The sequence below is a fragment of the Meles meles genome, chromosome X (assembly GCF_922984935.1).
Source record: "Meles meles chromosome X, mMelMel3.1 paternal haplotype, whole genome shotgun sequence".
NCBI classification, from domain to species: domain Eukaryota; kingdom Metazoa; phylum Chordata; class Mammalia; order Carnivora; family Mustelidae; genus Meles; species Meles meles.
Genome location: NC_060087.1, coordinates 74,265,886 through 74,281,253, shown reverse-complemented (window position 1 = coordinate 74,281,253; position 15,368 = coordinate 74,265,886). Strand labels below are relative to the sequence as shown.

The 15,368-nt window shown below is 36.3% G+C and overlaps 1 protein-coding gene across 1 annotated transcript in view; it reads left to right on the top strand.

Moving 5' to 3' along the window:
* Positions 1 to 15,092, top strand: part of LOC123934687 (kelch-like protein 4) — a 109,183-nt gene extending 94,091 nt beyond the window's left edge. The window contains exons 7-8 of the mRNA XM_045994793.1: positions 12,681 to 12,905; positions 14,926 to 15,092. Coding sequence (XP_045850749.1) covers positions 12,681 to 12,905; positions 14,926 to 15,092 — 392 coding nt within the window. The remainder of the gene's footprint in view (positions 1 to 12,680; positions 12,906 to 14,925) is intronic.
* Positions 15,093 to 15,368: the final 276 nt, after the last annotated feature.

Below are 15,368 nucleotides of genomic sequence, written 5' to 3'. Positions count from 1 at the left end.
TTAATTTTATTTTTTTATTGGTCTATTTACAGCATAACAGTGTTCATTGTTTTGGCAATTTTTTTAAATATTTTATTAATTTGACAGAGAGAAATCACAACTAGGCAGAGAGGCAGGCAGAGAAAGAGGAGGAAGCAGGCTCCCCGCAGAGTAGAGAGCCCGATGCGGGGCTCGATCCCAGGACCCTGGGATCATGACCTGAGCCGAAGGCAGAGGCTTTAACCCACGGAGCCACCCAGGCGCCCCGATGTTATTAATTCTTGTTCTGTTGGAATGCAGTTTTTCCATTAGGTCTGGAAATTCTTAGTTTAGTTTTATGATCTTAAAAGTATCAGACCTGCGTCTGTCAAAAGTCCTTTTCATGAATCTCCTTGAAGCTGAAATGCATTTTATAAGAGCATCAGAGTAACTGCAAGTGACAAAAGACTCAAAAATGGCCATGTTTAAAAATCTGTTAAGAGTTTAATATAATGTAGTTGACAAGGATATGCAGTAATTTCTTTGATGCACAACATTATAATAACTAGAATTACGACATTATGTCAAGACATACTAAAACTTTAAGAATTTTGCATAACTCTTAGAACCATCCCAGTATTCACCCACATAATATAATCTAACAAAAATAATCATTTTTTGTTTGACAATGCTTCCAATGTAATTTAACATAGCAAATATACAAGCCTAATAAATCAAAAAAGACTTATTTAGAATTTGAATTTTTAGGAACTTTGTTAAGAAGCTTAGAAGATTCTAAACCATATGCCTAAATAAGATCATAGATCACTATAAAATTTAAAATTTTATTATTTATTTAACCAAGGTGACAATAATAGATCCCAAAGGCAAAAACAAAGGGTTACCTGGTTGTTAGCAAAACTTAACTCCTTTAATATTGAGAAGATTTGGTCACCAAAGACCTAATAGAAACAAATATAGAAACCTTGTTTTTCTGTGCAGATAAAGATAAAATACTTTGTTTATAATTTCTTATCAAGAGTAGACCAACAATAAAAGAAAAATTTGTCTTTTTAACAAATTTAAGCCAATTTTCAATTGGAACCAAATTCCAATCTTATATCACGGTACTTTTAAAATTCATTTTTTCCAATTTTAGTGAGTCCTGACCATAAATATTTTTCCCAAAAGATTCTCCTTCATAAACTTTCTACAACTGCTTTTTTTAATTCAAATTTTTTTAAGATTTTATTTGACAGATGGAGATCACAAGTAGGCAGAGAGGCAGGCAGAGAGAGAGGAGGAAGCAGGCCCCCTGCTGAGCAGAGGGCCCGGAGCGGGGCTCAATCCCAGGATCCTAGGACCATGACCTGAGCTGACGGCAGAGGCTTTAACCCACTGAGCCACCCAGGCACCCCTTTAATTCAAATTTTGTCATAACTCTTATGTCTATATAGCCAGTCTCATTTTATGAAAAATTACATTTTTTATGTATAATATTTTTAAATATATTTATTTTTTTCAGCCAAACAGTATTCATTGTTTTTGCACAACAGCCAGTGATCCATGCAATACGTGCCCTCCCTATTACCCACCACCTGTTCCCCCAACCTCCCACCCCTGACCCTTCAAAACCCTCAGGTTGTTTTTCAGAGTCCATAGTCTCTTATGGTTCGTCTCCCCCTCCAATTTTTTTTATAAACATATAATGTATTTTTATCCCCAGGGGTACAGGTCTGTGAATCGCCAGGTTTACACATTTCACAGCACTCACCATAGTACATAACCTACCCAATGTCCATAACCCCCTCCCCCTCTAGCAACCCCACCTCCCCCCAGCAACCGCCAGTTTGTTTTGTGAGATTAAGAGTCATTTATGGTTTGTCTCCCTCCCAATCCCATCTTGTTTCATTTATTCTTCTCCTATCCCCCTAACCCCCATGTTGCATCTCCATGTCCTCATATCAGGGAGATCATATGATAGTTGTGTTTCTCCGATTGACTTATTTCACTAAGCATGATACCCTCTAGTTCCATCCACGTCATCGCAAATGGCAAGATTTCATTTATTTTGATGGCTGCATAGTATTCCATTGTGTATATATACCACACCTTCTTTATCCATTCATCTGTTGATGGACATCTAGGTTCTTTCCATAGTTTGGCTATTGTAGATATTGCTGCTATAAACATTCGGGTACACGTGCCCCTTCGGATCACTATGTTTGTATCTTTAGGGTAAATACCCAGTAGTGCAATTGCTGGGTCATAGGGTAGTTCTATTTTCAACATTTTGAGGAACCTCCACGCTGTTTTCCAGAGTGGTTGCACCAGCTTGCATTCCACCAAGAGTGTAGGAGGGTTCCCCTTTCTCCGCATCCTCACCAGCATCTGTCATTTCCTGACTTGTTAATTTTAGCCATTCTGACTGATGTGAGGTGATATCTCATTGTGGTTTTGATTTGTATTTCCCTGATACTCAGTGATGTTGAGCACTTTTTCATGTGTCTGTTGGCCATCTGGATGACTTCTTTGCAGAAATGTCTGTTCATGTCCTCTGCCCATTTCTTGATTGGATTGTTTGTTCTTTGGGTGTTGAGTTTATTAAGTTCTTTATAGATTTTGGATACTAGCCCTTTATCTGATATGTCATTTGCAAATACCTTCTCCCATTCTCTCAGTTGTCTTTTGGTTTTGTGAACTGTTTCCTTTCCTGTGCAAAAGCTTTTGATCTTGATGAAATCCCAATAGTTCATTTTTGTCCTTGCTTCCCTTGCCTTTGCCAATGTTCCTAGGAAGATGTTGCTGCGGCTTAGGTCGAAGAGGTTGCTGCCTGCGTTCTCCTCAAGGATTTTGATGGATTCCTTTCTCACGTTGAGGTCCTTCATCCATTTTGAGTCTATTTTCGTGTGTGATGTACGGAAGTGTTCCAATTTCATTTTCTGCATGTGGCTGTCCAATTTTCCCAGCACCATTTATTGAAGAGGCTGTCTTTTTCCATTGGACATTCTTTCCTGCTTTGTCGAAGATTAGTTGACCATAGAGTTGAGGGTCTATTTCTGGGCTCTCTATTCTGTTCCATTGATCTATGTGTCTGTTTTTGTGCCAGTATCATGCTGTCTTGATGATGACAGCTTTGTAATAGAGCTTGAAGTCCGGAATTGTGATGCCACAAACGTTGGCTTTCTTTTTCAATATTCTTTGGCTATTCGAGGTCTTTTCTGGTTCCATATAAATTTGAGGATTATTTGTTCCATTTCTTTGAAAAAAAATGGATGGTATTTTGATAGGGATTGCATTAAATGTGTAGATGGCTTTAGGTAGCATAGACATTTTCACAATATTTATTCTTCCAATCCAGAAGCATGGAACATTTTTCCATTTACTTGTGTCTTCCTCAATTTCTTTCATGAGTACTTTATAGTTTTCTGCATATAGATTCTTAGCCTCTTTGGTTAGGTTTATTCCTAGGTATCTTATAGTTTGGGGAGCAATTGTAAATGGGATTGACTCCTTAATTTCTCTTTCTTCTGTCTTGTTGTTGGTGTACAGAAAGGCAACTGATTTCTGTGTATTGATTTTATATCCTGACACTTTACTGAATCCTGTACGAGTTCTAGCAGTTTTGGAGTGGAGTCTTTTGGGTTTTCCACATATAGTATCATATCATCTGCGAAGAGTGATAGTTTGACTTCCTCTTTGCCGATTTGGATGCCTTTAATTTCTTTTTGTTGTCTGATTGCTGAGACTAGGACTTCTATTTCTATGTTGAATAGCAGTGGTGATAATGGACATCCCTGCCATGTTCCTGACCTTAGCGGAAAAGCTTTCAGTTTTTCCCCACTGAGAATGATATTTGCGGTGGGTTTTTCATAGATGGCTTTGATAATATTGAGGTATGTGCCCTCTATCCCTACACTTTGAAGAGTTTTGCTCAGGAAGGGATGCTGTACTTTGTCAAATGCTTTTTCAGCATCTATTGAGAGAATCATATGGTTCTTGTTATTTCTTTTATTAATGTGTTCTATCACATTGATTGATTTGTGGATGTTGATTCAACCCTGCAGCCCTGGAATAAATCCCACTTGATCATGGTGAATAATCCCTTTAATGTACTGTTGAATCCTATTGGCTAGTATTTTGGTGAGAATTTTTGCATCTGTGTTCATCAAGGATATTTGTCTGTAGTTCTCTTTTTTGGTGGGATCCTTGTCTGGTTTTGGGATCAAGGTGATGCCGGCCTCATAAAATGAGTTTGAAAGTTTTCCTTCCATTTCTATTTTTTGGAACAGTTTCAGGAGAATAGGAATTAGTTCTTCTTTAAATGTTTGGTAGAATTCCCCTGGGAAGCTGTCTGGCCCTGGGCTTTTGTTTGTTTGGAGATTTTTGATGACTGTTTCAATCTCCTTACTTGTTATGGGCCTGTTCAGGTTTTCTATTTCTTCCTGGTGCAGTTGTGTTAGTTTATATGTCTCTAGGAATGCATCCATTTCTTCCAGATTGTCAAATTTGTTGGCGTAGAGTTGCTCATAGTATATTCTTATAATTGTCTGTATTTCTTTGGTGTTAGTTGTGGACTCGCCTCTTTCATTCATGATTTTATTTATTTGGGTCCTTTCTCTTTTCTTTTTGATGAGTCTGGCCAGGGTTTTATCAATCTTATTGATTCTTTCAAAGAACCAGCTCCTAGTTTCATTGATTTTTTCTGTTGTTTTTTTGGTTTCTATTTCATTGATTTCGGCTCTGATCCTTATGATTTCTCTTCTCCTGCTGGGTTTAAGGTTTCTTTCTTGTTCTTTCTCCAGCTCCTTCAGGTGTAGGGTTAGGTTGTGTACTTGAGACCTTTCTTGTTTCTTGAGAAAGGCTTGTACCACTATATATTTTCCTCTCAGGACTGTCTTTGCTGTGTCCCACAGATTTTGAAATGTTGTGTTTTCATTATCATTTGTTTCCATGAATTTTTTCAATTCTTCTTTAATTTCCTGGTTGACCCATTCATTCCTTAGAAGGATGCTGTTTAGTCTCCATGTATTTGGGTTCTTTCCAGCTTTCCTCTTGTGATTGAGTTCTAGCTTCTGAGCATTGTGGTCTGAAAATATGCAGGGAATGATCCTAATCTTTTGATACCGGTTGAGACCTGATTTGTGATCCAGGATGTGATCTATTCTGGAGAAAGTTCCATGTGCACCAGAGAAGAATGTGTATTCTGTTGCTTTGGGATGAAATGTTCTGAGTATATCTGTGATGTCCATCTGGTCCAGTGTGTCATTTAAGGCCTATATTTCCTTGTTGATCTTTTGCTTGGATGATCTGTCCATTTCAGTGAGGGGAGAGTTCAAATCCCCTACTATTATTGTATTATTATTGATGTGTTTCCTTGATTTTGTTATTAATTGGTTGATATAGTTGGCTGCTCCCACGTTAGGGGCATAGATATTGAAAATTGTTAGATCTACTTGTTGGACAGACCCTTTGAGTAGGATATAGTGTCCTTCCTCATCTCTTATTATAGTCTTTGGCTTAAAGTCCAATTGATCTGACATAAGGATTGCCACCCCAGCTTTCTTCTGATGCCCATTAGCATGGTAAATTGTTTTCCACCCCCTCACTGTAAATCTGGAGGTGTCTTCACGTCTAAAATGAGTTTCTTGTAGGCAACATACTGATGGGTTTTGTTTTTTTATCCATTCTGATGCCCTGTGTCTTTTGATTGGGGCATTTAGCCCATTAACATTCAGGGTAACTATTGAGAGATATGAATTTAGTGCCATTATTAGCCTGTAATGTGACTGTTACTGTATATTGTCTCTGTACCTTTCTGATCTACTACTTTTAGGCTTTCTCTTTGCTTAGAGGACCCCTTTCAATATTTACTGTAGAGCTGGTTTGGGGTTTGCAAATTCTTTCAGTTTTTGTTTGTCCTGGAAGCTTTTTACCTCTCCTTCTATTTTCAATGATAGCCTAGCTGGATAGAGTATTCTTGGCTGCATGTTTTTCTCGTTGAGTGCTCTGAATATATCATGCCAGCTCTTTCTGGCCTGCCAGGTCTCTGTGGATAAGTCTGCTGCCAATCTAATATTTTTACCATTGTATGTTACAGACTTCTTTTCCCGGGCTGCTTTCAGGATTTTCTCTTTGTCACTAAGACTTGTAAATTTTACTATTAGGTGAGGGGGTGTGGACCTATTCTTGTTGACTTTGAGGGGGGTTCTCTGCATCTCCTGGATTTTGATGCTTGTTCCCTTTTCCATATTAGGGAAATTCTCTCAAATAGACCTTCTGCTCCCCTCTCTCTTTCTTCTTCTTCTGGAATCCCAATTATTCTAATGTTGTTTCATCTTATGGTGTCACTTATCTCTCGAATTCTCCCCTCGTGGTCCAGTAGCTGTTTGTCCCTCTTTTGCTCGGCTTCTTTATTCTCTGTCATTTGGTCTTCTATATCACTAATTCTTTCTTCTGCCTCATTGATCCTAGCAGTGAGAGCCTCCATTTTTGATTGCAGCTCATTAATAGCTTTTTTTATTTCAACTTGGTTAGATTCTAGTTCTTTAATTTCTCCAGAAAGGGCGTTTATATCTCCAGAGAGGGTTTCTCTAATATCTTCCATGCCTTTTTCGAGCCTGGCTAGAACGTTCAGAATCGTCATTCTGAACTCTTGATCTGACATATTACCAATGTCTGTGTTGATTAGGTCCCTAGCCTTCAGTACTGCCTCTTGTTCTTTTGTTTGTGGTGATTTTTTCTGCCTTGTCATTTTGTCCAGATAAGAGTATATGAAGGATCAAATAAAATACTAAATGGGTGGCAAAGACACCAGAAAAATGCACTGTAACCGAATCAGAAGAGACCCCAAATTGTGGGGGGGAGAAAGGGGATAAAAAGAGGTTCAGGAAAAAAAAAAGAAAAAAATTCAAAAAATAAAACAAATAAAGAAAAAATATAAAAAAGAAAGAAAAAATATATATATTTAGATAAACTAGTCAAAAAACGTTAAAAAAGAAAAGGGTAAAAGTTTTAAAAAATATAGCGGAAGAAAAAAAAGAAAAAAAAACTGAAAAAAGAAAAAAAATTGAATTAACAGCGAGACTAAAGAATCATGGGGAGAAAGCCAGGAGTTCCCTGCTTTGCTTTCTCTCCTCTGGAATCCCGCTGCTGTGTTAGGAATTGAACCTGCTTTCCTTGATAGATGAACTTCGTCCTGGCTGGATATTTTGTTGATCTTCTGGGGAGGGGCCTGTTGTAGTGATTCTCAAGTGTCTTTGCCTGAGGCAGGATTGCACCGCCCTTACCAGGGGCCGGACTAAGTAATCCCCTCGGGTTCGCTTTTGGGAGCTTCTGCTCCCTGAATGCTTTCTATAGAGTTCTGGAGGATGGGAATGAAAATGGTGGCCTCCTAGTCTCCGGCCCGGAGGAGCCGAGAGCCCAGGGCCTCACTCCTCAGTGTGCCCCCAGAGGACAGCACCCAATCACTCCCGTATCCCCAGCCTCTAGCCACGCTCCGAGCACACCCAGCCCGCAACAAGTTCAAGGTAATCCCGAGCTGAGAGTTCAGTCCTCGTCTCTGTCTCTGTAGCCGGCTTCTCCGTTCTAACACCTGCGAGCTCTGTGACACTTCGGCACCCCCGATCCTTCTGTGACCCTGCGGGAGCTGGGGCCACGCTGACCCCGCATGGGCTTCACCCTGGTTTAGCCTCTGGAGCAATGTCCCTCAGTGGAACAGACTTTTTTTTTTTTCCATTTTATTTATTTTTTTCAGTGTAACAGTATTCATTGTTTTTGCACAACACCCAGTGCTACATGCAAAACGTGCCCTCCCCATTACCCACCACCTGTTCCCCCAACCTCCCACCCCTGACCCTTCAAAACCCTCAGGTTGTTTTTCAGAGTCCATAGTCTCTTATGGTTCGCCTCCCCTCCCCAATGTCCATAGCCCCCTCCCCCTCTCCCAATCCCACCTCCCCCCAGCAACCCCCAGTTTGTTTTGTGAGATTAAGAGTCATTTATGGTTTGTCTCCCTCCCAATCCCATCTTGTTTCATTTATTCTTCTCCTATCCCCCTAACCCCCCATGTTGCTTCTCCATGTCCTCATATCAGGGAGGTCATATGATAGTTGTCTTTCTCCGATTGACTTATTTCACTAAGCATGATACCCTCTAGTTCCATCCACGTCATCGCAAATGGCAAGATTTCATTTCTTTTGATGGCTGCATAGTATTCCATTGTGTATATATACCACCTCTTCTTTATCCATTCATCTGTTGATGGACATCTAGGTTCTTTCCATAGTTTGGCTATTGTAGACATTGCTGCTATAAACATTCGGGTACACGTGCCCCTTCGGATCACTATGTTTGTATCTTTAGGGTAAATACCCAGTAGTGCAATTGCTGGGTCATAGGGTAGTTCTATTTTCAACATTTTGAGGAACCTCCATGCTGTTTTCCAGAGTGGTTGCACCAGCTTGCATTCCCAAACCATATGATACTCTCAATAGATGCTGAAAAAGCATTTGACAAAGTACAGCATCCCTTCCTGATCAAAACTCTTCAAAGTGTAGGGATAGAGGGCACATACCTCAATATTATCAAAGCCATCTATGAAAAACCCACCGCAAATATCATTCTCAATGGAGAAAAACTGAAAGCTTTTCCGCTAAGGTCAGGAACACGGCAGGGATGTCCATTATCACCACTGCTATTTAACATAGTACTAGAAGTCCTAGCCTCAGCAATCAGACAACAAAAATAAATTAAAGGCATCCAAATTGGTAAAGAAGAAGTCAAACTATCACTCTTCGCAGATGATATGATACTATATGTGGAAAACCCAAAGGACTTTTAAAAGTCCTGATTTTGTGCTCCGTTGCTCCTCTGCTTGCCGGGAGCCGGCCCCTCCCCCTGCGATCTATCTTCCTGTCGTTTTATATCCACTTCTCCGCCAGTCCTACCTTTCAGAAAGTGGTTGATTTTCTGTTTCTAGAATTGCTGTTCTTCTTCTCTTCGGTCTCCCGTTGGATTTGTAGGTGTTTGCAATGTTTAGATTAAGCTATTGAGCTGATGTCCTGCTACCTGATGTAGTCTCAGCCTGCTACTTCTCCGTGATCTTGACTCTGTCAGTGGAAAAATTACCTTTTTTTCCTCAATAAAAATGTATTTTTATTCTTTATACCTTTCTTACATATCTCCTATTTTCCTATATACAGACTTGCTTTCCTTATCATTTCCAGCAGTCTCAAATACATGTCTCCGAATTTTAACTCTTAAAACCTTTCTCCAGTGAAAACTAAGTAGTGACAGGTTGTGAACGGTATATCAGTCCAGAATTTTTTAGATTGGCAAATTTATGAATATATTTCATATTTTGTAGAAGTGTGATTTTTATAGAACTTTTTAATAAAGCATAAGTCATGCATATTAGCAGCCAAAGTATATTTAGTTTTCTGTATTAAGAAGCTAAAACCAGATAAACCTATATTTAGTAATTAATGTTAAAACATTAACATTTTATCTTATTTTGTAAAGACTTGGATATCCAATGAGTTTAACCCAATTTATTATTTAACCTAGCAAAACTTCAAAGTTTCAGGTTACCAAAGATTTTGGAAACTATTTAAAATTTATCTATACTCTGTTTTACCTATTAAACCTAATTTTTAACAATTGCCCATGTAAACTTCATTAGATAAAATCAATCATTATTTTAAGTAATTTTTGTTGACAGAATAGTTACAACAAGAATTTAACTAATACATTCAGGTAGAATAAAAGCTAGTTATCTGTATTATATTTGATGATGATAACTCCAAAAGACATGTATACTTTAATTAACCCATCAAACTTGAATAGCTTTAATAAAAATATATATTACACTTTGTCCAATAAAAATTCAATTAATTTATTTCCCACTGTCAATTTTATCTGGGCCTCTTGTGAGGAAATCTGCAGTGGGCAGTTTAAGTCCAAGGGAACCCTTGGGCCCCTTCATGTTGATTTAGGAGTTGTTCCAATTTGAACCTCATAAGGATGTGACCCAACAACTCAGGATGCTAAATCAGATATATTCACAGGTATAGGAACTATCATGTTCCCAACAAGATGACAACTTTAGGTTTGTTTTGTTTCCTCTTAACCAGATCATAAATGAGGGTTGAATAGGAGCTTAGAGATGAATTGAGAAACTATATTTGCCATGTTTTAGAGAAGAAGATCTGTATACACAGAAACATCATAAAATGAGTCCTAAGGAGAGACATCAGTAAAAAAAAAAAAAAAATCTAATTTAAGTTTTCCCATCAAATATAGAGCTGACATTGTAGGCCAGTTAGGGGATTTACATTTTAATTAGTTAAAGCAATAGTGGAGGGAGGTAAATGGGCTGAAGAAATATTTAGAATTCAAGATATGGAACTAACAGTTATATATGTTCATAGACAAAAATAAGAGATGTGAGATTATATTAATCTTCTATATTTCATCTAATGCCCAGAAAAAAGATTAACTTGGCATAAAACAGACTTCTACATTATTTCAGTGTAAACCTTCTGCACATTCTTGATTATTGTAGCCTTGTACAATTTCCTGACTACTTCACTATTAATATCTCTATAAATTGAGTAGGTAGAGCAGTCTAGTCTTCATTTCCTATATGAATTCATTTTTTGGTAAATTCCACTAATGAAAAGAGTTTGAAATAGAAAGTTAAAATAGGAAGAAATGAATAGGAAGACTGACTTGGGAATATTAGGATGAGGACGTGGAAAGATCTGAAAACATTCAGAAGAGATAGGCTGGTTAATAGAGTGAAAGTTGATGTGAGTTTCTTTATAGGTATTCCTACTTTAACAGGATCATTCAGAGACATTTAGTATAGAAAAGATATTCTTCTAAGCGATGTAAATAGTAAATGTAGTAAATAGAGCAACTGTTGATCTGTAAATCAGCCTTTAGCAAAATCCATCTTACCAGTGAAAGATGGAGGGATTAAAGAGAAAGGATAATGAGTATCTTTATATACACAAGTTTTTATTGTGAAAATCCTAACTCTTGAAACATAAATTTACAGTGCACTATTCATCAGAAAAGATCTAAAATTACGGAAAAGATATAAACACTGTCTTCACTAATCTAATATACATAGAAAAACTTTCAGAAGCAGCCATAGATACAATATACTTTGTTTAAATTTTGACTTGGTATGATCTCATGCCACAGCATTATAATTGGCCAATGGATACAGTTCAGATATAAATATATTTTCATCATAACGAATGAATTATATTTCTCCACAAATTGCCCAGTAGAATAACAACTGAAAAATGTTTTTTTTTTTTTTTTTTGCTTTTACCTATGGTTGGTACTGTGCATTTGTGACAAAATTCCCTAAATCTGCCACAAGCTGTCTTAAGTACACTCTATGTGTATACTAGAGGTTTATCAATTTTGTTATTTTTTCCAAAGAACTAGTTCCTAGTTCTCTAGTTCTTTGAAAAAAATTTAATAAACCTCTAGCCAGACTTATCAAAAACAAAAGAGAAAGGAACCAAATAAATAAAATCACAAATGACAGAAGAGAAATAACAGTCAACACCACAGGATAACTATAAGAGAACATTATGAAAAATTACATGCCAACAAATTGGACAACCTGGAAGAAATGGATAAGTTCCTAGAAACATATAAACTACAAAAACCAAAATAGGAAGAAACAGAAAACTTGAATAGACCAATAGCCAGCAGTGGAAATTAAATCAGTAATCAAATGTCTTTCAGTAAACAGAAGTCCAGGGCTGCATGCCTTCATGGGGTAATTCTGCCAAACATTTAAAGAAGAGTTAATGCCTACTCTTCTCAAACTATTCTAAAAAAATAGAAAAGGAAGGAAAACTTTCTGATTTATCGTATGAGGCTAGCATTATCCTGATACCAAAACCAGATAAAAAATGCTAGTAAGAAAGAAAACTGCAGGCCAATATTACTGATGAGCATGGATGCAAAATATATCAATTTATTATGAAGTATTGGCAATTTACTATGGCAGTAGTGACAGTATACTATGGTAGTAAAATTAACATTTTAGTAGTTGAGTAGAAAATTAACTTTTATTAACACATAAAGTAAGCAATATCTCAGAATTAAATTCTAAATATAATAAATAATAATAAATATCTTAATCTATTTTTAATTATAATCCTTCATTTTACCATCATGGAAAATTGTGTGAATCAACACAAAAGGCCCATTTAAAAGAAATTTTCATTTCTGTTTCTTTAGTCACTTGTATTTTAAATCAACACACACACACACAACTGAATAAAATAAAAGGACACAAATTCATATATTGAATGACCAAGGGTGATTAAAATAATAATGGATGTGTAAAGAATTGGTAATAGATTCCAAAGTATTTTTTTGTTGTAAATTATCATGTTGACACCTGTGTCAGTACTAATAGTAACATAGTATAACCAAAAAAACCATTACAAGTACACAAACCATATATATTAAAATGAACTGTTGTATTCTGACTCTTCCATTTGGATCTGGTAGTAGCAAAATATTACCTTTGCCTTATTAACCAGGTTAGGGAATCATTAGGTACTTTAATTTGAGCTGCTATCACTGATTCTATGCTACAAATTATAGGTACATAAATATAATATTGATGATGCCAACTAATATTTTTATACATGCAATTTTTCTATTGTTTAATATCCCTTTAAAAGGTACCACTACAATTGAAAAATATGACCTCAGAACCAACAGCTGGCTACATATTGGAACCATGAATGGTCGTAGGCTTCAGTTTGGAGTAGCAGTTATTGATAACAAGCTCTATGTCGTGGGAGGAAGAGATGGTTTAAAAACTTTGAATACTGTGGAATGCTTTAATCCAGTTAGCAAAATCTGGACTGTGATGCCTCCCATGTCAACACATAGGCATGGCTTAGGTAAGAGCTTCATGTTATATTGTTTCTAAAAAATATATCATTAGTAGATCTTTTTAAAAATTAAATACTGTTGCACATTACTAAGATTTTATTTTATTTTAATTCCAGTATAATTAGCATACAGTATTATATAAGTTTCAGGTGTACAATATAGCAATTCAACAACTTCATACATCACCCAGTGCTCATCATGAGTGAACATTATTGGAATTTAGCCAAACCCTTAGTCAAAACATCTCCAAAACGCTGAAAAGCTGAATCAAATTGTACAGGCTTGTGAAACATTTTTTTTTTTCTTGTTTCAGATGTCATACTTGCTAACTCTGCCTCCCTTCAAATTTATTTTAAAAAGGTACCACTTTAAAAGGGATAAAACGTTTTGCAAAGAATACATCATTGAAAAACATAAAACTACAATAGGGATTTTTCTTCTAACCTTAATTTAGAAAAAACAAAAAGCATTTGATGATGAAAGACATTACGTTGTTTCTAATCTGATGAACTTTGTCCCTTCCCATAAAAGGCAAATCTGTATTTCTGCAAAAGGCTTGGAATGCTCCAAGTCAAGGATGTTTACAAAAAACTGCTTTGATTGAGAGCAACTCTAAATTATACTTAAGCCAGAAATTTCCAAGAATTTTAAGAAAGATGAAGTAGAAACTTCTGAAACATTTGGGAACATTGATTCTCCTGAATGTTTGTCAGGGTACATCTTTCTTTAGGTGACATACATTTTTAATATCTTAGAGTTTGTTTAAAAAGCATAATAGCTTTTTTAATTTTTTGAGTGTTAAATTTTCCCTTTATTTTAAATATTTGCATTTTCTTAAATCAATTGCTAATCCCTTTAACAATTCAGAGACATAATCCTTCCCATGGTATAACTGAAAGCATTACACAAGAAACCTTTTTTATTTAGTAGATATTCCAAGAAAAATTTTGTTTCCATTGATTTTTTTATTTAATTTTGTTTTTTAAAAACTGATTTACACATCTAAAAAGTGTCAGGTTCAGGACTGGTATTGTCTTTTCCCCAAATTACCTAAAAAGTTGTCTATGTTAAATGATAAACTATATAATTTTTCAGCTCAGTTGTGTCATTACTTAGAAAACTATCCTACAGATAACTCATAGCAAGTTTTTAAAATCTAATGGGTATTACTAAGAAGATAGAAATGATGAAGTTATACCACTGAGATGCTAATTGAGATGGTGAAGAAGGTGGGGGGAAAGGCCAATTATGTGAATTCCCAGAGAAGCATTTAGATAGGGATTATTCATTGTATGTAATGTAACATTTTTTTTTTTTTTACAGAGAAAGACACAGTGAGAGAGGGAACACAAGCAGGGGGAATGGTAGAGGGAGAAGCAGGCTTCCTGTGGAGCAGGGAGCCCAATGCAGGGCTCAATCCCAGGACCCAAGGATCATGACCTGAGCTGAAGGCAGACACTTAATGACTGAGTCACCCAAGGACCCCAAGAAACAAATTTCTAACTAAACCTCAAAATCCCTCTTTATTTGGTTATCACATGGTAATTTTTTTAATCACTATAATAAAAAGCAGGGCTTAAAAAGACTTACCATGGTTTTAACCTACAAGTTATGTAACCTATGCATAATCTAAGAATTACCTAAGATTCAGTATAGATGTCTCATCTATCTCTTATATTTAAAAAAATGATGTTGAAATTGTGCTAAAAAATAGCTTCCATTTTTTATTACATCCCTAGAAATGGTGTGTTCCACTACCTCCATTAACTTCAGTATTACAACAATGATAACCTGCCTGATACAGTGACTATGTATATAACTATGTATGATACAATAACAATAACTATACCTGAAAATTTCCTAGGGTTAGGAGACCATGTTTAGTTTCATATCAAGATTAGTAAATTATAATGTATACACAAAACCATTTAAGAAACAAAAACAACTTTTAAGCATCCAGTTGTTTGCAAAATGAAAAAATAAAATCCATTATATGTGGTGAGACTTCATGTTATTTTTATCTTCTAGGTGTAGCCACACTTAAAGGACCAATGTATGCTGTCGGTGGTCATGATGGATGGAGTTATCTAAATACTGTAGAAAGATGGGACCCTGAGGGACATCAGTGGAATTATGTGGCCAGTATGTCAACTCCTAGAAGCACAGTTGGTGTTGTTGCCTTAAACAATAAGTGAGTAAACCCAAATATGAATGCTCTTTACTCCGAGGTTATGTGGTATGACACTTTGGTGATGTGGTCCATCAATCAATAAGCATTCACAATGACTGGGACATCCAATAATCAGTAATAAAGTTCCTTTGTTGGAACTTTCCCTTCATTATATTGGAAAATGCTTGTCTAAAATGAGCATTTAACTAAATATTCTGTATTGCGTTGGTACTCAAGTGTAGTCCTGGGACCAGCAGCATCAGCATTACCTGAGATCTATTTAGAAATGCTGAATTTTAAC